Source organism: Mauremys reevesii, linkage group 1 (assembly GCF_016161935.1).
Source record: "Mauremys reevesii isolate NIE-2019 linkage group 1, ASM1616193v1, whole genome shotgun sequence".
Classification (NCBI taxonomy): domain Eukaryota; kingdom Metazoa; phylum Chordata; order Testudines; family Geoemydidae; genus Mauremys; species Mauremys reevesii.
In genome coordinates, this window is record NC_052623.1 from 60,891,596 (window position 1) to 60,916,788 (window position 25,193).

General features: G+C 43.0%; 1 protein-coding gene across 5 annotated transcripts; it reads left to right on the forward strand.

The window, feature by feature from the left end:
- Positions 1-908: 908 nt before the first annotated feature.
- LOC120373856 (guanylate cyclase soluble subunit beta-2-like) lies at positions 909-24,326 on the forward strand. 5 transcript variants are annotated; one of them, XM_039492880.1, is made up of 12 exons: positions 909-1,064; positions 2,941-3,137; positions 3,712-3,823; positions 7,180-7,283; positions 8,193-8,409; positions 9,549-9,869; positions 14,243-14,391; positions 14,860-15,006; positions 16,794-16,948; positions 19,715-19,878; positions 22,296-22,391; positions 23,956-24,322. In XM_039492880.1, the coding sequence occupies exons 2-12, from the start codon at positions 2,988-2,990 to the stop codon at positions 24,081-24,083; spliced, it is 1,743 nt and encodes a 580-aa protein (XP_039348814.1). In that variant the 5' UTR covers positions 909-1,064; positions 2,941-2,987; the 3' UTR covers positions 24,084-24,322. The 5 variants fall into 5 exon arrangements, with proteins under 5 accessions (XP_039348814.1, XP_039348800.1, XP_039348791.1 ...); XM_039492866.1 differs by lacking the exon at positions 909-1,064 and adding an exon at positions 1,333-1,449 and having other exon boundaries at positions 22,302-22,391; positions 23,956-24,326; XM_039492857.1 differs by lacking the exon at positions 909-1,064 and adding an exon at positions 1,333-1,449 and having other exon boundaries at positions 23,956-24,323.
- The last annotated feature ends 867 nt before the right edge of the window (positions 24,327-25,193 follow it).

Genomic DNA, 25,193 nt, shown 5'->3' on the forward strand with positions numbered 1-25,193 from the left:
CTGGAATATTTAGTTTGAAAGGGAGTTAGACAAAAATGGTGGGACCAACAGGACACGTGTTGAATGCCACCAGTCACTTTCTTTTCCATGCTTCTTCAGCATACATTGTCTGTCTAGATTGTAAAGTGTTTGGAGCAGGGACCGGTCATCTTGTTTGTAAAGTGCCTTATGCTATTGGGGCATGTTGTGCAATTGCTTAATTACCTGGTCTAGCATCAGATACAGCTGTGCCTGAGTTTCCCCTCAGCAACTGATTAGTTAATGTGGTTTAGCCTGCTGGCCAAACTACAAGGTCTTCTACAAGAAGATAACAAAAGTCCAAAACAAAGGGGAGGGGGCAATTGTCACATGGTTCCTGGCCTACAAATGAATGAATTATCTTAATTATGGGCTGAACCAGAACCAGGGCCTTACTTAGTCTGTAGGCTCCCTTAAAGGGCCAGCATACCAGTACTCTATACATAATAATAAGAAAACATTTCAGTGCTGAGCCTCAGCTTCTAAATTCAGATGAAGCAGCTTCCTTTCCAGCCTGCTGCTTTAGCAGATCATCTCCAGTGCAAGTTGGTGGAGCTATATTTGGGTGCTTAATAGGGGAGAGAGGAGACTAATGTGGGACTGAGGTGGGCCTGAGATACAAATTCAGCTGTGAATCCATCTCCAAATTTCCCTAGTCTCCAGGGGCTCAGACTGAGGATTTCAGTCTGGGATCATCTGTAATGTGAGAGTGGAGATGGTCAGAAAATAGTTTTTCTTCCATAGAAATGCTGACATAGTTTCTCATGTCCCTAGTTTCTTCTATGGGCCAGACTCCCTGGCAGGACTACATCTCCCATGATGCACCATGGTCTCGCCTCTTGCTGTTACCTCAGTGCATTGTGGGAGATGCCCATCCGATAGAGGAGAGTAGGACCATGATGCTTCCAAACTACAACTCCCATGAGGGACTGAGGTGGCCTGTAGCCCCACCCAGCCTGCCTGACTCCAGTCCTATGCTTTATCCTTGAGACCACCCTTCTTGGCTTATCTGGTGCCCTTCAAAGACAATATTTGGACCCTCTAAGGTTTTTATGTACTGTTATGAGTTGGGTTAAACCTTATTCCAGGTTGAGTTAAAACTGATGTGTGAATGCACCCTTCACTTGAGACAGTGATAAGAGACAATTAAGGCAGGTGGGGTGGGGACACCTAAAACAAGGTCTAATCGAGTCTTCCCAGAAACTAGCCCCAGCTGGGTGGAAGCAGTGCTTAATTTGTAATGAAAGAGGTGCTGGGGCTCAAGCAATTAGGTGCTAGGGCTCAAGCAATTTTTTTACATTCAAAACTGATGCAGCAAGCCCAGAGGTGCAGGGGCTATGAACTGCCAAGCCTAGTGGTGCCAGGGCATGGCCCGGCACCAATTAAGCACTAGGTGGAAGATTCCACTGGATAATAGTTCTGATCAGATGAGTATGTGAAATAGACAAGCTGGGGTACAGACACAGAACAGAGACAGACTATGCAGCAAAAAGCACGAAAGCAACAGCCTGAAAGCATGGTGTATGACCCTGGAAAAAGTAGAGATGAGTTTTTTAGAGCTGATGTTGGCTAGAGAGGCTTGGGGCTGTAAGCTAAGAAACTATTATTTTGTTTCTGGTTCCTCCTGCATTTGGAAGAGCAGGACCTTGTCTGTTGCTTGTAAATAAGCAAGTTTGCATCAAAGAAAATACCAGACTCCATCATCAGTTTCTGCCCCCGACTGGCACATCCCCATGCCTCTGAACTTTGATTAGGTGCTTGGGTAGAAAATGGACAACAAAGCCTTAAGCTGTTTCTCCACACAGAAAAGAAAAGCACAAATGCTTGAATGATGACAATTTTATGAGCTGGAGCATTCCCTGAGATTCCTGTCAGGAGATCCTTTCAGAGCAGCTGTGGGGCTCCCTTCCTCCCATGGAAGGAAATCAGTGGGGGCCCATGGAGTGTGTGCAGGACTTTAGGCTTGGTCTATGTGCAAAGTTGCTCTGGTTTAACTAAAGGCATGTTTTTAAACTGATTTAGTTAAACCAATGCAAACCCCTGCATGGACACACTTAATTTGATTTAAACCTGGTTTATAACCGGTTTAGCCTGCATTGGTAAATTTAAAAACTCCTCTTTAGTTAAACCACTGCAATTTCTATGTTTAGGTCAGACCTGAGGTACAGGATCTTGTGAAGTGTGTAAGTACCCGTCCAACCCACTTTTAAAGAAACAGTAGTAATGAGATATTGGGTTTTTAAAGGGCAGCATTGTTTCCACATGTGAGAATCAAAATGGACCCAAATGATTACTAGTTTGTGTGTGTGACTTTGTTAACTTGATAAAATCCAAATTGTTGGGGGTCACACATCTGGTGCCCAGCTATTACTAGGATGGGTACTCTATAAACACCACAGACAGACAGAGAGAAATCTGAATAGATCTAACATGTCAGCTAAACATTATGCTCTTTGGTTTACATTGGGGTAGGACACCCGTTTTGCTTTTGCCTTCTAGAAACAGAATAATAAAAGTTACAGAAAGGACAACTGCCCCCTACAAAGTGCACTTTATGAACATTTTTAACTCCAGGCCAAATTCAGAATCAGAGGCTGATCTCAGTTCCACTAGTGTGAATTTGGAGGAATTTTGCCTTCACTGAAGTTCCTTAGGATTTATGCTGATATAATAGAATTAAGAATATGGTCTTCAGAATCACTGATGTCAGTGGGTTTGCAGCAGTGAAAATCAGTGTAGAATCAGGTTATAATGTTACTTCGTATGGCATCTTTCATACCAATATATTAGAGTATAAATAATACAATTGTGGGGATAGCTGAGAAGTACAGCTTAGGCAAGGAAGAAAAGAGATACAGAGCCTAAGAAGTTTTGCTAACACCAATAGGTCACCATATAAATCTATTATTTCTTCTGTTTCAGGTATCATAGAGTCTGTTGCCAGAGACTTCTTCAACAGTGAAGTGACAATGGAAATTCTTACTCAGAGTGAAGAAAAGGAACGCACTGGGAAAAAGGAGCATGTTATATTTCTTGTTCTGCAGAAGGCTAAAAGGCCAAAGAGAAAAACCAAAAAGACAACAAATCCAGAAAGCGGAGACTCCCACAAAGATAAAGAGGTGCAGTAAATTATGTATGGAAATGAGGGAGGCTTACTTACAGTTTTCTGTGCCTGTCTGGCTTCTCTTAATCTCCAAGAAATATTTTAAGGCAAACAATCTACACATTCTCTCTTTAAGTTTAGAGCTGGATTGAGGATGGTGAGTCTGATTCTACCTTGCACCTTGCTCCTATGTAAAATGAGGGCAAAGTGGAAGTATTTCACAGAGGTGTAAGGTCTACACAAGCTGCAAGGCAGTGGGGCATCAGGCCTCTAAAGCTGTGGATAAGTCCTAGGTTAGAGTTCACATCTGAGACTGAATAATCAATTAAAGAAATAATAATTAAAAACGATGTGATATACTGAATTTGAGAAAGAGCACATGATCATGTAATTAAAGACAGCATTATCATGCCTATGCACAATGAAGCAAAGTGAAGGTTATATGGGCAACCTTGGCTTTAGCATTTCCTGTCTTTTAAGTGCTTAACAATTCAGCCTTAATGTTGTCTGACTGTAGCGTGTTAAAATGGACCATCTGTATGAATTGTTCACACACAAACATTCTCCTCTCTTTGTCTGCTGCTCTCCAGAAGGCACTAGCCGTAGCTTTTCAGAAAATGGAGAACTATTCTGCTTTCTCGTGCTGCCCAGAAAAGAAATCCCACTGGGATATTGTGAGAAGTGTTGTGAAATTTGGGAAAGGTGAGTGTACTAACCTCCGTTACAGTGATCATAATGAGATATGGGGCTCAGCTGTGCAGACAAATGGACACATTCCCACGAGGATGGCAGCCTGTTGGATATAAATACTGGAGGCAGTAAAACAGTCCAGATGATATCATTGATTTATGTACGGATAGCAGAGTTTGGCCTTGGTGAGAGGTTTTCTTGTTTAAATATGATCAGACCATAATTTGCAATTACTTTATTTGCCCCAGACTCTTTTCTTCATGTTCATTGATGTAGATTGATGCCTGGGTCTCTATACTCATTGTGGGACTTCTATGATGTTTTTTTCCTGTTTAGATTATTTTAAAAATACTCTAGTGCAATGGGACTGGCCACTCAGCCATAGGGGCTGGAACTACGGGTAGCACCCCCTGGCTTGAAGTGGTTTCCATTATAGACAGGTTTTATAATTTGGTTCAATGGTTCTCAGCAGCCCACACAATTTTTGAGCACCCCTGCACTCAGGAGACTGATAGAAGCATGGAAAGGCTTTCACTTATAGGGGTGTTCTTGTGGCCAATGTGAAGAGACTTGATCCCACTCTACTTTCCCGGCATGAAGTGGCCATACCACGACAACCACCAGCACAACCTTGCAGGCAGACTCTGAAGAGAAGCCAAGGACTGGAATGAACAGGAAGAATTAATTATCTTCCTACCTTAGCGGGGTCCCACCCAGGCCAGCTCTGAGGTACTGTTGGGTCGATTATTTTACTGCTGCCCATGCTGTACCCGTTCCATGGATAAATAGAGGACTTCATTCTCAAGAACTGTGAATATGGCACCTTACAGCATATCCAAATTCATATGCACTGAAAGTATTGTGAATGAATTTAATGATCATGGCAATGAGGCAGTAATACCACTATAGCCAGGCACAGAAGGGGCAAGGGCTGTGCACGCTCTCCATATACTGCTCTGCCAGCACACTGCTCTTCTGGTCTGTAACACATTGATACTCCTGTCTAGCTACTCTCATAAATCAAGCCAGCTAATTGTGCAGCAATTTTTAAAATGTGCATTGCTGGTAACTAGGATGAAACTGCCCATCTAGTTTGCCTTTAAGTCAGGATTTGAAGAGGTGAAAGGCTAACCTGCTTCCCCTCCCCCCCGACTCCATTCTCAGCTGTGTGGCGGTTATACGTGTTTGGGAGAAGCTGTGTGGTTCCAGTTTGAGCTCTTCCACTGACAACTAGAAAAACAGGCCATTAGTCACACTTCGTCTTCAGCAGGATTCTAAGCACCTCATTCAGTTACTGCTGCTACTAGCTGGCCAAATGCATTGTTGACAATGTTTCTCTGTGCTATCCGAAAGGTTTTGTTATGAAAAAAATGTATCAAAAATGACAAGTAGCCTTCAGCATTACATAGTGCAGCTTTGTATAGCAATGGTAGGGGTATTTATATTACTGTGGGCAAGCGCTTTGTCAGCATTTTCTTCACAAACTCTATTTCAGGGGTTTAATATATTGCTCATAAAACACTGTTGTGGGCAGAAACTTGGCCTCTGAGGCGAGTTTTCAGTTTGATAGCTACTTTTTTCCTTTAGTTTGGGAAATTAAAATCCATTTGGCCAGTTCATTTATAAGTAACCATGAGACAGCGAAGAAGCTCAAGCAACACACCTAGACACTCAGCCCTCTTGTTCCAGAGAGGGAGGGCTTATGTTTTAGTCAAGGAAAACAGAGCACAACAGACAGTTTGGTCCACATTCTTGAAGGTATTTTGGTTCCTAATTTCCACTGATATCAACGGACATTGAGAGCCTAAATACCTTTGAGGATATGGGCCTTGTTACCTAGATGCAACGACCTGCTTTCTCTCAGGCAGTCTCTGACTTCCTCTTCAATCAGATGCTTTTTTGGTTTGTGCCTGTGTCACAGGCCCAAGGACTCCCTCCCTCAGGGGATCCCATGTAGAGGCAGATCAGCACTGTATGGTGCTAACACGGTTGCAAGCATCGCAAGGCATTTTGGGGGGGGAAGGTCAAAGGTGTAAGTGTGGAATGGAAGATTTTCTTGAAGGGAGCGAGAGGCGAAGAGGGGGAAGGAGGACAAGAGAAAAGAACGGCTTAACTTGATACTTCAGCTAGCTCCGTGTGAAGATAAGATGCTGGCCCCAGTCCAAGGTCATGGGCATGACGAAAAATCTGCAGCTGCCCAGCCGTGAGAAGAAGAGAACAAAGTTGAGCAGGGCTGCAGAGATAGCAATAAAAACAGTAAGAGCAAATGAGATGGCGAAGGCCAACAGGGGGAAAAACAGTCTCTGGATCCGGGATGTTTTGGGAAGCTGAAGAGGCCACAGTGAGCCAGTTTGAACTGGTACAGAGAGCACCAGAAACAGAGGGCCCTGGATGAAAACACCCGCAAAGGAGCCCAGGACTTAAAACCCTCCTGAGAGCCAAAGCAAGGCAGAGACTGCAGTGGACCCTGGACAACCCGTGCACGGGGCAAGAACTTCTGTCCACCCCTCTTCTTCTTACATTACATCCAGGCTTGGCCAGACTCAGGTCGTGCGTGTGTGAGTATGAAAGTGGGATAGGGCTGGGGTACTAACGCCTTCTTGCTTCCTTTAAGTGACATGGGAGCAGTCCCCACACTCACCGCTGTTATTTTATTAATAAAGCTTTAAAACTTAGACACTTGTTGTGTTTCATCATCTCCTCCCCAAACGATCCTGTGGCCTCAGCCTGATCACCTGATGCCTCAGGCAGATTAGTAACAAAAATCTGTCACACCTGGAGCACCTGTGTAAGACTGTTGCCAGGAGCTCTGCATTTGCAAGGGACAAGGTAAAGTTTCTTATTGTCACAGGGACTAAGTAACAAAGTTCAGGCTATTTCAGGTGATATTAAAAAACCTCATCATTAGACTGCGCTCCTCTCCATGTAAAAATAGATTAGAGCTGGTCAAAAGAGTTTGGATGACATTTTTTGATGAAAAATGGCTTTTTGATCAAAAAAATTGTGAAAAAATTTCCATGTTTGTTGAAATCTTTCAGGGTTGTTGAAAGTTTGACAAAAAAATCTCCACAATAAACATTGATGAAAAATAAAAATAGTTTCATCAAGGCTTTTCACAGAAAATAAAGATTCATTTTTGACCAACTGTACAGCAGAGTATAATGGACTGAGGGCAACGCTTAATTTGCTGCATCAGTTATGAGTGTAAAAAATTAGCAAATTAAGCACTGACTGAAGGGGAGATTTCCAGAGGCAGAAAGGGCATTTACACTTCCAATGCCTGTTGACATTCCATCGAAGTTTGGTGCCCAGATTCCATTTGTGCCTTTGAAAGTCTCCTCCTTATTCCTCATGTTTGTTTTTTGCAGGGAACCTGTCACATACTTTTGACCCAGTTTATCCAGAGAGGCTTTGGGTGGAAGAGAGAACATTCTGTAACGCTTTTCCTTTCCACATTGTGTTTGATGAAGAAGTAAGACACCCTCCCTGGTCGGAAGCTTGTAGCTAAAGATGTTATGGCAGAGAAAACAATCTAAGGCCTGGATCCTCAGCTGCTATGTACTTCATGGAAGCTGGAGTTAGACTGATTTACAGCAGTGGAGGATCTGGCCTTAATTGTTCTCTCTCACCTTCTGTTGGAAATGAAGGAACATCACATTTTGTCTTGATAGCTACATGTGCATAATTAAAATTAGAATTGACAAACAGCTGCCATCTTAGTCAGCGTTCCCACTGGCCAATGGTACTTCAGGACTGGGTGTCTGGTACCCTAGTGGCACCCATTGTTAACCATCATGAATCTCTGTGTTGGGCTCTGCTGCGCCGTTGCTGCCTGCCGCCCATGTAGCTGTGCAAGAAGTATTACTTAAACTGGGCTAAATACGGCTGAAGTTGCATCATTTTACCCCATTGAAATCAGTGGGGTTTCACAGGTGTCATTGGGAGCAGATCTGAACTCATCTGTATGCCCAGATTCATACTTTGCCCACCCCCAGCAGCTGTGGAAATGCTAGGACTGCGCATTTCTTGAGCTCCTGTCACCTCACCTTGAGTCCTGCCAGCCCTACCCTAGGTCTCTATCCCCTCCTTGGGCAGGGGTGGGAAGTGGGCTCAGACAGACCCAGGCGAGAAGCGTGGACTCTGAATATGTGACCCCGGATGCTACCTTGAGCAGTTTTTCTTGAGATATCAAAGCAGTAGCCCCTGGTCTCAGACTAGTGAGGGGCTGGACACATATTTATTCAATCCAAAATTAAACAGGGTTTAAATTAACCTCTCCCCTCCACACCCTCAAACAGGTGAATTGTGGCATGACATTCCTTTGTTTTTGAATGAGTTTTTAATTTTAACCCAGGTTAATGATTTTCCTTCCTGTTCTTAGCTAAGGATCAAGCAGGCAGGTGTGAACATTCAAAAGTTTGTGCCAGGACTATGGCGACCAGGGAGCAGAGTAGATAAATACTTTACTGTTGTCCATCCACAAGTTACCTTCACCATTTTCAGCATAAGGAAATTTATCAACAGTCAATTTGTCCTCAGAGCACACAGCGAAATGTTGCCTGACTCATGGAGAAACCAACCCATGCTGAAGCTCCGAGGTACTAACTTACAGCTGCTTTTTACTGCTGCCCAGTGTGTGTTGGGGGGATACTCAGGCAGAGAGGAGTAGCTGAAAAGCCTGGAGGTTGAATTTTCTTAACTATAATTTTACTTTGGGAACATTTGGCGACATGTCCTTCAACTAATGGCTAGCGCATGGCTTATCAAATTGGTCACAGTGTGGAGCAAACCTTAGGGAGCGTTTATCTTGTAGGCCCTTCCTGTCCCAATCAAGCTCCCAGTCACAACTGTGTGACATTTCTAAGACAATATGCAAGGCTGGGATTTTCACAAGCACTAAACTCTAGCCTGACTCTGCTCCCATTGAAGTTTTACCATAGAGATTAAGTGTTTTTTGAAAATCCCGCCCCTAATGCTTTTTACAGCTAGGGTGGCTTCTCTTTGTTTCCAGCAGTTTTTACTGGCATCCAGGTTCATATTTCCATGAAGACCCTGTGTGCTTGTAAAAATTCCTGGCAAAAAAAGGAAGAAGAGCCAATATCATTTGACCAGCCTGCTCTCCATGGCTCACCAGCAAGTGCTGTGCTGGCCACTAGTGTTCCACAGCCCACAGTTCATGAGCCACTCAGCTAGAGGTCACAATGAGAGTAATTTTTAGGTACATCCTTTTGGCATCATGCTCAACCATTGTATATTCCACAGTCACATACTAACTCTGGCTTGTGCATGCCGACTATGTTAGTTTATAAAAATGCCAGGTATTTCAGGATTGCCCCCAAAGTGTCTCAGTGTCAGGGCCAGCTCCAGGCACCAGCGGAGGAAGCACGTGCCTGAGGTGGCACATGCTAAGGGGCGGCATTCTCTTGGGGTGGTACAGTCCGGGCGGCTTTTTTTTTTTGCTTTGGCAGTTCAGGCTTTTTTTTTCTTGCTTCGGGAGTTCGGGCAGCAGTCCAAGCAGCTTTTTTGTTTTGCTTGGGGCAGCAAAAATGGTAGAGCCGCCCCTGCTCAGTGTGTTGGGGAAAGTAATACTGCATGTGTCTGTAAAATTAACCGTAGCTGAATTGTTTGTTAATTTTATCAGAGACTCATGTACAGGTTGGGAAAGCTTTCAGGCAGGGAATATGTAGGGGAATAAATCAAAATGTGTTGGAACTGCTACATGCCTTTCTATTTAAAGGACAAATGATCTGGATGGAGGCCATACAGTGCATGATGTACCTGTGTTCACCAAAGCTCCGCAGTTTAGAGGAGTTGAAGGAACAAAAGATGCACATCTCCGACATTGCGCAACATGACGCAACAAGGGACCTCATTCTCCTGAACCAGCAGCGTCTGGCAGAGATAGAGCTGTCCAACCAGCTGGAGAGAAAGAAAGAAGAGCTCAGGATCCTCTCAAAGAACTTAGAGTCTGAAAGGAAGAAAACAGAAACCTTGCTGTATGCCATGCTGCCGAAACATGTAGCCAATCTGCTCAAGGAGGGCAAAAAGGTGGAAGCAGGTACTGGACTTCCATTATCACTCATACTCTTCAGGTTCAGCTAGTGTGGCTGGCCTTAAAAACTTTTCAGTTGCCTTTATAACTGAGTATTCCATGGGCATTCCCTTCCCCAGTCACTGAATAAGAAGATGCATGTGATACCACCACTACACTTATCTAACCCCAAAGGCAAAACTGTGCAGTTCTGAAAGGGTGAATACTCTATCACCAATCAAGAGCAGGGCTGTTTCACGTGAGGGTAAGATGTGCACATATGGATTATATGTTCTTTTGATTTTAACCTGGCAACAACTAAAACAAGAAAGGTTGATTTCATAAGCCCCATGCAGCAAAACACTTAAGTAGGTGTTTAAATTGGCAGGTGGTCAAACATTTGCAGTTGTGTGAACAAAACACATTTGCCCATGCAAATCAAATAGCCACCTAACACTGCACTTAACTTCTGGCATCTACCCAATTTACATGCACAAATTTAGTCTGTGCCTTTAAAGCTGAGCTTCAGAACTTGACTGCACAAAACTGTGAACTTGAATTTAGAGTTACTATTAAACTCTTCACTGAAAAATTGATATTTTTCAAAACAAGGTGTAAAAGACATTCTGGGTCCAGTCCAGCAGTTTTAACAGGAGAGGTTTGTTCACAGTCACAAGGGTATTTGCGTAACTTTATATAAGTACATTATAGGAACCGTATTTTTTTAAAACCCATCTAACGGATTAGAAGAATGTTGCAAACAAATAAAAGATACAGCTGAACTGTGGCCAGCTATGACAGTATAGCTTTAAATATTAAAATATCCAGGCTGGGATTTCAGTGGCGTCAGGTGCCCACATCCCATGGAAATTCATAAGAACATAAGAACGGCCATACTGGGTCAGACCAAAGGTCCATCAAGCCCAGTATCCTGTCCTCTGACAGTGGCCAATGGCAGGTGCCCCAAAGGGACTGAACAGACCGGTTATCATCAAGTGATCCATGCCCTGTCACCCACTCCCAGCTTCTGGCAAATAGAGGCTAGGGACACCATTCCTGCCCCTCCTGGCTAATAGCCATTGATGGACCTATCTTCCATTAATCTATTTAGCTCCCTTTTGAACCCCGTTATGGTATTGGCTTTCACAACATCCTCTGGCAAGGAGTTCCAGAGGTTGACAGTGCATTGCATGAAAAAATACTTTGTTGTGTTTGTTTTAAACCTGCTACCTATTAATTTCATTTGGTGGCCCCTTGTTCTTGAGAAGGAGTAAATAACACTTCCTTATTTACTTTCTCTATACCATTCATGAATTTATAGACCTCTATCATATCCCCCCTTAGTTGCCTCTTTTCCAAGCTGAAAAGTCCCAGTCTTATTAATCTCTCCTCATACGGAAGCCACTCTATACCCCAATCATTTTTGTTGCCCTTTTCTGAATCTTTTCCAATTCCAATATATCTTTTTTGAGATGGGGTGGCCTTATCTGCATGCAGTATTCAAGATTTGGGTGTACCAGGGATTTATACAGAGGCAATATGATATTTTCTGTCTTATTAGCTCTCCCTTTTTTAAATGATTCCCAACATTCTGTCTGCTTTTTTGACTGCCGCTGCACATTGAGAGGATGATTTCAGAGAACTATCCACAATGACTCCAAGATCTCTTTCTTGAGTGGTAACAGCTAATTTAGACCCCATCATTGTATATGTATAGTTAAGATTATGTTTTCCAATGTGCATTACTTTGCATTTATCAATGCTAAATTTCATCTGCCATTTGGTTGCTCAGTCACCCAGTTTTGTAAGATCCTTTTGTAGCTCTTTGCAGTCTGCCTGGGACTTAACTATCTTGAGTAGTTTTGTATCATCGGCAAATTTTGCCATCTCACGATTTACCCCTTTTTCCAGATCGTTTATGAATATGTTAAATAGGACTGGGCCCAGTACAGAGTCCTGGGGGACACCACTATTTACCTCTCTCCATTCTGAAAACTGACCATTTATTCCTACCCTTTGTTTCCTATCTTTTAACCAGTTACCAATCCATGAGAGAACCTTCCCTCTTATCCCATAACTGCTTATTTTGCTTAAGAGCCTTTGGTGAGGGACCTTGTCAAAGGCTTTCTGAAAATCTAAATACACTATATTCACTGGATCTCCTTTGTCCACATGTTTATTGACTCCCTCAAAGAATTCTAGTAGATTGGTGAGGCATGAGTTCCCTTTACAAAAACCGTGTTGACTGTTTCCCAACAAATTATGTTCATCTCTGTGTCTGACAATTCTGTTCTTTACAATAGTTTCAACCAATTTGCCCAGTACTAAAGTGAGGCTTACTGGCCTGTAGTTGCTAGGGTCATCTCTGGAGCCCTTTTTAAAAATTGGCATCACATTAGCTATCCTCCAGTCATTTGGTACAGAAACAGATTTAAATGGTAGGTTACAGATGACAGTTAGTAGTCCTGCAATTTCACATTTGAGTTCCTTCAGAACTCTTGGGTGAATACTATCAGGTCCTGGAGACTTATTACTGTTTAGTAATTTGTAGTAATTATCAATTTGTTCCAAAACCTCCTCTATTGACACCTCAATTTGGGACAGTTCCTCAGATCACCCCCAAAAAAATGGCTCAGGTTTGGGAATCTCCCTCACATCCTCAACAGTGAAGACCGATGCAAAGAATTCATTTAGTTTCTCCACAATGGCTTCATCATCTTTGAGTGCTCCTTTTGCATCTTGATCGTCCAGTGGCCCCACTGGTTGTTTAGCCAGCTTTCTGCTTTTGGTGTATTTAAAACATTTTTTGCTATTACTTCTGGAATCTTTGGCTAGATGTTCTTCAAACTCTTTTTTGGTCTTTCTAATTATATTTTTACACTTCATTTGCCAGAGTTTATTCTCTTTTCTATTTTCCTCATTAGGATTTAGCTTCCACTTTTTAAAGGATGCCTTTTTGCCTCTCACTGCTTGTTTTACTTTGTTGTTTAACCATGGTTCTCTTTTTTGGTTCTCTTACTATGTGTTTTAAATTGGGGTATACATTTAAGTTGAGCCTCTATTATGGTGTCTTTAAAAAGTTTCCACGCAGCTTGCAGGGATTTTACTTTTGGTGCTGTACCTTTTAATATCTGTTTCACTAACCTCCTCATTTTTGTGTAGTTCCCCTTTCTGAAATTAAATTCTACAGTGTTGGGCCACTGTGGAGTTTTTCCTGCCACAGAGATGTTAAATTTAATTATATTATGGTCACTATTACCAAGCGGTCCACCTATATTCACCTCTTGGACCAGATCCTGTGCTCCACTTAGGACTAAATCAAGAATTGCCTCTCCTCTTGTGGGTTCCAGGACTAGCTGCTCCAAGAAGCAGTCATTTAAGGTGTCAAGAAACTTTATCTCAGCATCCCTTCCTGAGGTGACATGTACCCAGTCAATATGGGGATAGTTGAAATCCCCCATTATTATTATTGAGTTTTTTATTTTAATAGCCTCTCTAATCTCCCTGAGCATTTCAAAGTCACTAACACCCTCCTGGTCAGGTGGTCTATAATATAGCCCTACTGCTATATTCCTATTTTTCAAGCGTGGAATTACTATCCATAGAGATCCTATAGTACAATTTAGTTCATTTAAGATTTTTACTTCATTTGATTCTATGCTCTTTCACATATAGTGCCACTCCCCCACCAGCATGACCTGTTCTGTCCTTCCAATATATTTTATACCCTGGTATTACTGTGTCCCATTGATTATCCTCATTCCACTAGGTTTCTGTGATGCCTATTATATCAATATCCTCATTTAATCCTAGGCACTCTAGCTCACCCGTCTTATTATTGAGACTTCTAGCATTGGTATATAAGCATTTTAAAAACTTGTCATTTTTTGGTTGTCCCCTATTGCATGATGTAATTGAATGGGACTTTTTCTCATTGGACTGTTTCTCATCAGATCCTCCCTGTATTTTATCACTTTCCATCCTCTCCTCCTTATTAGGACATAGGGAATCTCCATTTATAGATCCTTCCCTAAGGGATGTCTCTGTCTGAATCACATGCTCCTCTGCACTTGTCAGCTTTCCCCCAGCCCTTAATTTAAAAACTGTTCTATGACCTTTTTAATTTTAAGTGTCAGCAATCTGGTTCCATTTTGGTTTAGGTGGAGCCCATGAATACAATTTGGGCATTTTAGGTTCTTAGTTTTAGGCCTGATCTGACACCAATTGAAGTTAATGGGCGTCTTTCCATTGAGTTCTGTGTGCTTTGGCTCAAACTCGTCAATAGGATTTTGTTTGGCAGATTACAGAAATCTACTGTCAACTTTTATTATTGACGTAGTCAAATAACAGTGGATGCTTTTATAAAGAAATATGCATCTCATATCTGATTTCTCCCACAGGGGAATTTAATTCCTGCACGATTCTCTTCAGTGATATAGTGACATTCACAAATATCTGCTCAGCCTGTGAGCCTATCCAAATCGTGAACATGCTGAATTCCATGTATTCAAAGTTTGATCGATTAACCAGTGTTCACAATGTGTATAAAGTAAGTGTTTGTTACTTGTGTTCTGTGCTATTCTTTACTGCACTTTTGTTTCCTGCATTTGAAATTCTAAAGAGAGGCTAAAATGTAGAAGAATGGCTATCACCGCAACACGCAGTTTGACTTATTTTCAAACTTCTGAGATGAAAATTTGGGGGACCATCTCACCTCCCTATTCTCCCCACCATGAAGAGTCAGGAACTAAGAGTTTGTCACTGGAGAGTTTATAAAGTATATAAAACTAATGAAAAAAGATTTCATATACAGCTAGGCCCTAGATTCATCCCCAGTCCTGTGACATGATGAACGAATCCAACCCCCAGTTACTTCAATGGGAGAGCAAGGCACTCAGCACCTTACAGGACTGGGCATTTTGCTCTCCAGTGAAGTCAACAGGAGCCTTTCCATTGACTTCAATGGGCTTTGAATCAGGCCCTGCCTGACTACTGCATTTTTTCCCTTGTCTGTCAGGTTGAAACAATAGGCGATGCATACATGGTAGTTGGAGGAGTCCCAGTGCCTATTGCCAGTCATGCCAAAAGAGTGGCCAATTTTGCACTGGGTATGAGAACTGCTGCCAGAGAGGTGATGAACCCAATCACTGGAGAGCCTATTCAGGTATAAAACAGGTGAACTCAGTTTGATACAAAGTACTGCACTTAAGTGCTTTGCTGAATTACAGCCTAAGTGTGTGAGTAGCTTTAAGCAAGCGTTCTGAGGTGCTACAGTAATACAAATAATAATGCATTTATGTGCTTTGCTGAATTTGGGCCTTAGGCCTCAATCTTGCATGGTGCCAAGCACTAATCGGGAATCTAGCAAAGCATTTAGGCACATGTTCATCAGCTTGCAGGAGCAAGTCCATTGGGATCTGCTGTATCTTTATTGGCATCTGTGTCTGTACATAATTAGCAAGTCAGTTAATGGCTCCTGAACAAGAACAAAAGTAACTGGCCCTGATTTATTCCAACCTTGCCTCTCCTTTGTCTGAGCTGCTTAACACAGAGCAGGGCAGTGGCTTTTTTACTGTTAGCTGAGAAAGTATAAGCCATTTTATAAATCATTACTGCACAACTATAAAAATTCAGTGTGAACTATTACCAGAAAGGACCACTGCCTAATCCAGAGGAGGGAATAGTGCTGTAGAAAGAACAGTGAAGGGCGTTTTCTATAACCAGTTTTTATTAGTATTTTCTTTGACAATAATTTACAGCAAAGCAGTGAGGTAACAGCCAGCTTATAGAGGACAAAGCTAATTCTGGGTAGACTGAATGATGTACGTCGTATGCATAGTGGTAAGGTTTATTCTGAGACATTGATGCAACTTCCATTAGGCAATGGGCTACTGTCCGTAGGTGAAATTTAGCCCTTTGCACGAGATGAATTTCACCCTAGTTAAGCTGTGTGCATCTGTTCTCTGGTGCAAGAGTGCTCTGGTTTGTTTTCTTGTTTCAAGTCTTATAGACCACAAACGCTGGGAAAAAGCAACACCAGGGATCGGCAACCTTTGGTACGCGGCCCATCAGGGAAATCCATTGGCGGGCCGGGATGGTTTGTTTACCTGCAGCGTCCGCAGGTTTGGCTGATTGCGGCTCCAACTGGCTGCGGTTCACTGTTCCAGGCCAATGGGGGCTGCGGGAAGCGGCGGCCAGCACATCCCTCAGCCCACACCACTTCCCACAGCCCCCATTGGCCTGGAACAGCGAACCACAGCCAGTGGGAGCTGCGATTGGCCAACCCTGTGGACTCTGCAGGTAAACAAACCAGCCCGGCCTGCCAATGGATTTCCTTGATGGGCCACGTGCCAAAGGTCACCGATCCCTGAGCTACACCTTTTACACTGGTCAATGATTAAATCCCTTTGGGTATATTATCAATATGATGATACTGATGGGAGTTGTACCCATTTAATTGCCACATGGCAGATTCAGGCTTTACCTAGTAAGATGCAAAATAAAGTTCAGCCCTTTGGAATAAGGTTCCAAATTTCCACTAAAATCAATGGGAGTTGTGTCCACTGTACGCCTGAATGGAACTTGCCCCGCTATCCACCCAGTCTGGCAGTGCCATAAATAGAAGTGTGATATACAGAGAACACCAGAAGATGCAGCCAGTCCTCCTTCCATTTCATTGTTTGCTGAATTGTAATATCAGATCCTTTTTCTGGAAACTTGTAAGATAATTTTTTAGACTTGCTATACCTTAGAAGCAGAGTTTCCAAAATATACTACACGTGTTGTCTTTGATGTTTCTAGCACTGTTGCTTAGTTCCCTGAACGAGGGAAGAGACTGCTCAGTACTATCCAATAGGGTGGTGGATGAGATGGGCTGCTGAGATCTTACTGATGATCACAATGAAGAGCCAATATTATTTTCAAAATATCATGTTGGGTTTATACTGACAGATCAGAGTTGGGATCCACACAGGACCAGTTTTGGCTGGAGTGGTTGGTGAGAAGATGCCCAGGTATTGCTTGTTTGGAGACACTGTCAACACAGCCTCTCGGATGGAAAGTCATGGACTTCCTAACAAAATCCATCTCAGCCCAACAGCATTCAGGTAGTGTCAAAAGGTTAAATAATAATGAAACCCAAAACAACCGAGAATTTGTTTCCTCCTTCTCTTCTGCTTATAGCATTAATAACACAAACAGTTTCTCTCTTGGATGAGAGCCAATGTAGGCACAGAGCACCAACTCCACTTAGCTCACAGTACTTCTCAATCTGGAAACACACAGGATAAAGTTTCATTTTCACACTTACTAATAATCTCAAAACAATTCACTGAGGGATACAGTTTAAATCGGAGTGCCTAAACTGGGACGCAACGGTGCCCGTTACTCAAGCAACACCCACACAAAGTGCCTATTTACAAGCACTTTGCACATACAAGGTTTGATGGCTGTAGCACGGCAGTTACCCCGCTCCGGAGAGAAAAGGCTAGGCTGACTGGGGAAGCAGCCACCGCTGGGGCCATGCCCCAATCAGGCCACAGCTGGCCCTATAAAATGGTTGTGAGCCAGGCGCTAAATCAGTCTCTCTCTAGCTGTAGAGAGAGAAGGACCTGGCTGCCAGGGAGAGAAAGAGCCTGAGTAGAGCAGTGCTGAGGAAAGGCAAGAGGATCTGGGGAGCTCCAACCTGGCAACTCCCCAGGCTGCAGGCCTTGTGCAAGGCCTAGAAGTACTGGGGCTGCAGAGGTGTAGCCTGGGGTTAGGCAAAGGCAGCAGGTCCAAACCCCTCTTGCCAGTGACAAATGGTTTACACACTGCAGTCTTCCCCAGTGAGCAGGGGAATGATGACTGGCAGTAGCCACTGAGGCAATGTGGAGATAGAGGGTTGAGGACAGACCCAGAGTGTGGGGGTACTGCTGGGGCAGAACCCCGAGGTAAAAGGCACCGGGGTCTGGAAGAGATACGGGACCAGCAGCAGGCGAGAGAAACACAGTCCCGGCAGGCGAGACAGCGGCCTGCAGAGGGTGCTCCGTATGCTGGAAAAGAGCTAATTTTCCAGACAACCAGCAGGGGGCACCGCCCCATTGAGTCTCACTTCGCTACAATGGCATGTAGTCACAGCTCTGCAATGACAGGGTGAAGGAGGTGTGGTCCCCAACTAGGAGCTTCTTTTCAGCCACTCTGCCTCTCAGAGCAAGAAATAACTTCCACAAATAGTTTCTTAACATGGCAACACTTCCTGCCCAAAAATAATAAATAAGGAGTCTTACATTGCATTGCTACCCCCACAAAATTCCTGTGGTATTTAATGACAACTTTGTCTGACTAAAAGCTGAAGGATTGGATTGACAGTCAACATAAATGTGATGTTATGGCCATAATCATAAGCCAGTCTACTCTTTTCTATGCATGAAACCCAAAGAGGGTCACAATCAAATAAATACCTGACGTCCCAATCCACTCGCATTACCCAAATGCCCATCAGAATTTTTATGCATTCAATCCAAGATTTTCCTGCCAGAAACTAACAGGCAATCTGTGGGATGAAGATATTTGCTTGTTTTAATGTAACACAGGAGAGATGCTATCAAATAAGCTAAACAACTAGGAGATGTTTAACTCTGCATTCCTGATACAAATTCATGTGTGACTTCTAATTAAATATGGAACTTTGGAAACACTCATGATGAACATTCTAAATTTTAAAGACTCAAAACATTCCACCCTGTCAATAATTACTGTAAAGAACAGTTATAATCGGAAATGTAACTTTATACAAATGACACTGTCTTAACTTAACAGAAGTGTTCTGTATAAAGTACATCCTCAGGAGCTTACTTGCTAACTTTACTGACCAAGTATATTCTATTGCTTTTAGCACTGGAGAACTAAACAGTTTTGGTAGAGGGAGCTGGATTCCTTTCTGACTCATGCATCATCAACAGATTTGTTACATTTCAGCTGCCAAATCTTTATTACTGGTGATGATGCATGAGCCAGAAGAGCAGAGGCTGAGTTTGCAGGACTTGCATTGAGTAAAAATATTTACTTGTGAAGTGAGCACAGTTGATCTTGAGCCACAAATATGGAACCTCACATTATTTTCACAGGGTCACTTTTCTGTGTTTAACTGCACATTATGTTAACAGGGAACTTTGCCCACCATCACCAAAGATGCAACTGAAGACAGATTGGTTAGGTCCCAATCCTGTGACATTCAGTGGATGGGCAGGCTGCTGCCCCTGGGCAGAAGTCAGGTGGGGTTCTACCCTTTAAATTCAGTGGGGTTTTCTGGGGTGCAGCAGGCTGCCCAGGAACTACACATTGCAGGACTGGGGCTTGAGTACCTTCTTGTTTGGAGAAATGTCTTGAGTATGTTTGAACAACCACGTAACATTTAAACAGCGTCTCTTCTGTTCTGTACTTTCCCAGCGTGAACAGCCTTTGCAGAAGAGCTTCTCAGTTAGGCTCTTATTGTGAATACTCACGTGTATAAAGTTAAGCATGTGCGTAAGTATTTGCAGGACAGGGGTCTAAGCTTGATGCTCCTGTGTAAAGCCCAGGGGAAAGTACAAAATATAAGAGAGGCTGTTCTCATGATAAATATCTGCTCCTTGTGATGTCAATGAGACTAGTCACCTGTGTAAACCTAAGCACGTGCAAAAGTGATTGCAGGTCAGAAGCTTAGCCTCTAGACCAACCCTAAGCAGAACAATGAACTTTTGCTTTGGTAGTGTTGTTCTGGTTACAAAAACAGCGCTAAAAAAACGCATCCAACCCTACAAATATTGCGCTGCAAAATTTATCCTTCTCACTCCAAATCCCAACTTAGACTTCTTTGTCCTAATGGTTGTCCCATATCTTCCATTGTGCAGAGCTCTACAAAATCAAGGCTTCGAAATAGTTGAAAGGGGAGAAATTGAGGTGAAAGGCAAAGGAAAAATGACCACCTATATTCTGAGGCAGAATCTATATGCAACTGAGAATGAAATCATGGGGAGAGCAGAAAAGCAGCACTCCAGTCACACGGATCCGACGGGTGAGCTAAGAGAAACATCTTAATCCATATCTAGGATGCAAAATGATATTTCTCTCTTTATTAACATAAAGCTCATACTTCATAGAGAACGCCTTTGCCTTCTACATTACTCCTACATCACATACTTATATCCTTGCCTTAGGTTTCAAATCTATGCCCTCAAACTAACGTTTAATACAGCATCTCAAACAATCATTTAATCCCATGATTTTCAGAGGTGCTGGGTACTTGCAGTTCCACTGGTTTAAATGACAGTTTTGACAATCAGGCCTAAGGTCAGCACAAACTATATTTTCTAGGGAGTAACTTTAAACTGACCAAATATATATATATGACTAAAATACAATTATTTGTAACCAAATGTAATGGACGTTGTCTTTATAGTCTTGAAAATTATATTATAACCTACTCAATTCAACTAATAATCCAAATTTTATTCATTGGAAGCCCATAAAAATCCTAAAAAAAATTAATAATTTACATCATTGTGTCCGAGTATCTTTTTTTTTTCCCTGTGTGCGTGTGGCTGCTAATGAGGACTTCAGATTTAAGGTTCTTGCCACTTGGAAGTGAGATAATAGGGTGACTTTTAAAAAATATCGTTTAGATGCTATAACAGTGATGGGAACAAAGAGTTAATTTCATCATGAAACAAGCAGCAAAAAAATAATAATAGAAATAGAGAAGTTACAGATGGCGAATACCTAGAGGTTAGAGATGGACCTAGATCTAGGCCTTAGCTCTGGAAGACTGAGAAGGTATAAACACAGTCCCTGCCCTGAAGAGTTTGCAACCTAAATAGAAAGACAGACAACAGACTTGGGGATAAAGGTGTAACCTATAAGCAGAGTGATTAAGGTGATGGCTGGCAAATGTTACAAGTTCTTTTTAATCATCTGGGGTTTTTAAATAAATATAAAAGTGTGCATTATGTGAGGGCAGAGGTGAGAGTTAATAGGCGCAGAGGAATAAGAGAACGAAGGAAGGGGAGGGTGTGAAAGGGAAATGGGGAGCATAGAGACAAGGCAAAGTGAGGAACAAGGATTACAGAGTCTGAAGCTACAGCAGAGGATTGGGGACAGGGGAGGGAGCAAACAGACAAATAAAAAGGACCCCAAAATGTTTTGAAACATGACTTATGCAGTAGATTAAAATTGCCATCTCCTCTCCCCAGCTATCACCAAAATGGCACCACTGCCTCTTGGGCAGGGGCGGCTCTAGCTTTTTTGCCGCCCCAAGCACGGCAGGCAGGCTGCCTTTGGCGGCTTGCCTGCGGGAGGTCCACCGGTCCCGCAGCTTCGGTGTACCTGCCTCCAAATTGCTGCCAAATCCACAGGACCGGTGAACCTCCCGCAGGCAAGCCGCTAAAGACAACCTGCCTGCCGCCTTTGCAGGGACCGGCAGGCCCCTCCCCCGCAGCTTGCTGCCCCAGGCACGCACTTGGAGTGCTGGTGCCTGGAGCCATCGCTGCTCTTGGGAAGAGTCCCTTTTCCTGAGCAAACACTCCAACCTGGGACATAGAATGGGAGCAGTCCCATGTCTCGCACTGCAGTGTTCGTTTGAGCAGAGGACATTTCTCAACAGAGCCATGCATTGTTCCCATTCTACCGTCTGCTGCCCTGGCTCCTGCAAGTGGGAGCCAAAGAGAATCCATGACTAACAGAGCTCAACCATCAACGGGAGTGGAGTTAGCTGCAAAAGTGGAGTTAGCTTGTCTGTTTGTCTTTGCAAAGCCCATCAGTTGAATAGTTGTTTCTGTGCTGCGGAAACCATGAAAAATGAAACACAATGAAGATACTATGAAAGCAGGCACCCTACTTTGGTCCAGATGCAAAACTCTTTGCACATTCATTTGTTCACATATCACCTGATGCAGTTTTAGGCCATTGTCTTATTTAGCTAGTGAAATATTGGCAGATGGGAATGTCAGTGACCAAAAAGTGAATAAATGTGATCCCACTTCACATCTAACTAGGTGAAAAGACACTGTTTCTGGCAAGAGCTAATTGTTCTGAACTTTGGGAACTTGAAAACCACCACAGTTTATGGCATCCTCCTAGATGTGTGCAATCATTAGTCAGCACATGGTAAACAACAGAGGCTACACATGCTATGCATTCTGGGGCTACAGTTAGGGCCAAAGCATAGAAAATGGAGGGAAGTTAAGGCACATACTCACTTGAGTGCCTACTTTGCACATATTGCTGTGGTAACTGCACACACAAATTCAGCCAGACTGTTGCACATGCCGGTTTTGTGAGTGCAACAGTCTGTTTTCAAAAATGTAGCCCAGAAAGTCTTCCCTTCTCCTCTTCGCACTTTCAGGCCTTTGTTTCAAAGCTCCTCTTCCTACAAATGCCTAATATAAACAGTGCACATTGTCACATGTGTGGTCTCCTTCCTCCCCCTTCTTGTAGAGGCAGATGATCTGGGAAATCTAGCCAGCAAGACTATTGCTGTTATGAAGCACGCTGACAGCCAGCAGCTGCTCACCAGCAGCAGCCTTGCATATGGTGAGTACATCAAGGATTTATTTCAAAATACTCCTACTACTTTATTTCACATAAGGAGAGGGAAAGATGATCCAGAACAGTCTGCTGTCATGTCTCCTCTGCTCACCATGGTGATTAGTGACTTAAACCATGTCCACACTGGGGATTTCAGCCTTTTGTAGTGAGGAGGCTACACCACTGAAAACCCCTAGGGACGTGCACTGGTTCAACTTACCCCTGCTTGCCGCTGAAGCAAACTGCACCGATGCAGCTTGCAGCTTATGGTGGCTTTGCTTGTCTGCACTAGGGTTTGTACCTGCGCAGTGGCTGTCCACCAGTGCCGTACCCAGGGCAAATCACTGTTGTAAACAAGGCCTTTCAAAATCCAGGCATAAATGTAGTTGGGTCATTGACTGGCCTACACAAGGCAAACAATCAGGATTTACAGCTTATGCAAGGTTTAAACACAGTTATTGTACCTAACCCAGATCATCACAGGGTTTGAGCAGTATTAAACTGTGCTAAAGCTTGTTCTACTCCACTCTCAACCCAAGTTAAAGCAGCTTCAAGAACCTGATTTGGCCTTATCCACTGTGCCTGGCCAAACACTGTTATAACCAGTTTTATCTACAGCTTTATTCGTACCCCGATGATGCTAAAGTCCAGCTGTTAAAGCAGTCACGTTACTGTACTTTGTGCAGACAGAGCCTTCTGCGGTCACATCATAGGGGATGTCTCCAATCAGCAGGACAGCTTTTAGCAATGCCATACAAATTTACCTTGCAGCCACTACCTTCATAGCCATTTGCATTTCAGCATCCTCACTTTGAAAAGCAAGAGAATTCTTCCTCCCAGATGGAGCTCTATGAATCTTTGTTTTCTTCTCACTTCAACCCTCCAATTCTCTTTCTGAGCCACGAAGGCCTCTACTAAGGATGCCACTGCTATTATCAGAGTTATGTGGAAGGTGCTCCCACGTTATGGTGGCAGTCTGCAGTATAAAACCCTATGATAGATGGATTGACTAGCAGCCACCATGTTCCTAGAACATAACTTCCTAGGCCAGAATCACTGCTTTTAAACTGCTGGAAGGGTGGGTGTTGAGTGGTACAATGCATGTCTTAGGGACTTTACCCTCCTCCAGATCCCTTTTATCATGTGCTCTCCTGCTAGCCACTTCATGCTCATTCCATAACTCCGGGTATATTCCATTTCTCTTTTCTTTTCCCCATTTCTCCACCAGTTAGTTGAGCGGGTTTCTAGCACACTATGACTTAGAGGCTTTAGCTCTTGTTGCTTTTGTTACACAGAAGTACAGAACTCGATACATGTCAAGTGACAATAGAAGTTTAGAAACAAAATAGCTGCTCTGTCAGATAAAGCAGAACCAAATGCATCAGCTTTGCCTGTGAGAATATCTGCTCTCATGGGACAAAGCCAGCGTCTAAGAAAGGGTATCAGCAATTTTGTCAGCGTTTCCTCCTGGGATGGCTAAAAAGCTGGCTCTGTTCACAGCAGGGGACTCCTTGGCGATTTCACTTATTTTTTTTCACACCTCTTTTTGTTCTCACTTGTTATCTGTCAGAGACTGAAGTCAGGCTGTATAATGGAGAGCGTACAAAGGGTGATGCAGAACAGCAGCTTTCAGCTCAGACGAGGACACAGCACTTCAGTGACGGCAATGCACATTCTAGGTTTTGTGTTTTGTTGTAATAAAAGGAAAATAAGGAAAAATAAAATTTAGAACATTTGTTATCAAGCATGTAATGAAAGATAATAAAGTTTCATTCCTGATGTTAAGCAATCCAATACTGTAATAAGAAAGGTGAATTCAGTGCATTGCTTTCAAGGGAAACAGATGAGCTTTTGTTCTTTATTAAAAAGTAATCTAATACTGCATGTGTCCTCCTTGGCTCTTAATATAAAAATGTGATATTACCTAGGACACAGCAACTGCACCTTAAATGAAGACAGAGCTCTGGTTGCTTGGCTTGTCAATAAGACTGAGTAGCTAATTTAGTCAAATAGTATTTTGCAATATTAACAAGTACCACATCGTTTGACAGAATTTATAACCTACCCGAATACTTACACAAATCAAATCCTTTGCATTATTCTGAAGGCACAGAGGTAATACTGATGTAGACTTCTTGGGTTCTAGCATTGAAATTACGTTAAAACTGAAGCTCAGTGATTCTGAGACCCAGTAATTGGTGCGTGTAAGGTGTTGGCTAAGTATCTGTGATCATGTCTCCCTCTAGTGGCTGGCACATATAGACACTAAAAAGTTGCTACCTACTTCTATGGGCGTTTATTCCTTTAGCTCAAATAACAGGGACTGAGGATCATGGGTTCTAGCCCCACTTGATGATAACATGGTAAGTTCATGACAAAGTGGCAGTCTTGAGATTCCTGAGTGGCTCAGACATTTGCTGATATATAACTCATTAGTTAAGTGTGTGCTCATATTTCCCTCTAGTGGCTGGCTCAGATGGAGGGTAAGAGCCTGAGATTGCTACTGTGGGCTAACAGAGTTAACCTCTTAGCTGAGCATTGGTTGCTTGTGCTTTTGCTGCTGGTGTTCCCAGGTTCTGTCCCCATGAACAGCTGATGGTGAGCTGGTTGCAAGGTGACATAATACAACATCTTTCATCATGAGATCTCCAAATGCAGGTAATTATCTCTAATTAAAATAAGAGGAAATGAGTAGAAAGGTGAAATGATTCACCTAAGGCCACACAGTGATTAAGTGAGTGGGAGAGCTGGGTCTCCAAGCTCCCAAAATTCCCTATTCTGGCATGTCAGTCTAAAATGAAAGACCCC

Bases quoted from the DNA above. Each gene is read 5' to 3' on its own strand.
- LOC120373856 (XM_039492857.1), top strand. From the start codon at position 1,386: ATGGCCCGGCACCAATTAAGCACTAGGTGGAAGATTCCACTGGATAAT. The intron at 3,138-3,711 runs GTGCAGTAAATT...GCTGCTCTCCAG, and splicing joins ACTCCCACAAAGATAAAGAG to AAGGCACTAGCCGTAGCTTT. The intron at 14,392-14,859 runs GTAAGTGTTTGT...CTTGTCTGTCAG, and splicing joins GTGTTCACAATGTGTATAAA to GTTGAAACAATAGGCGATGC.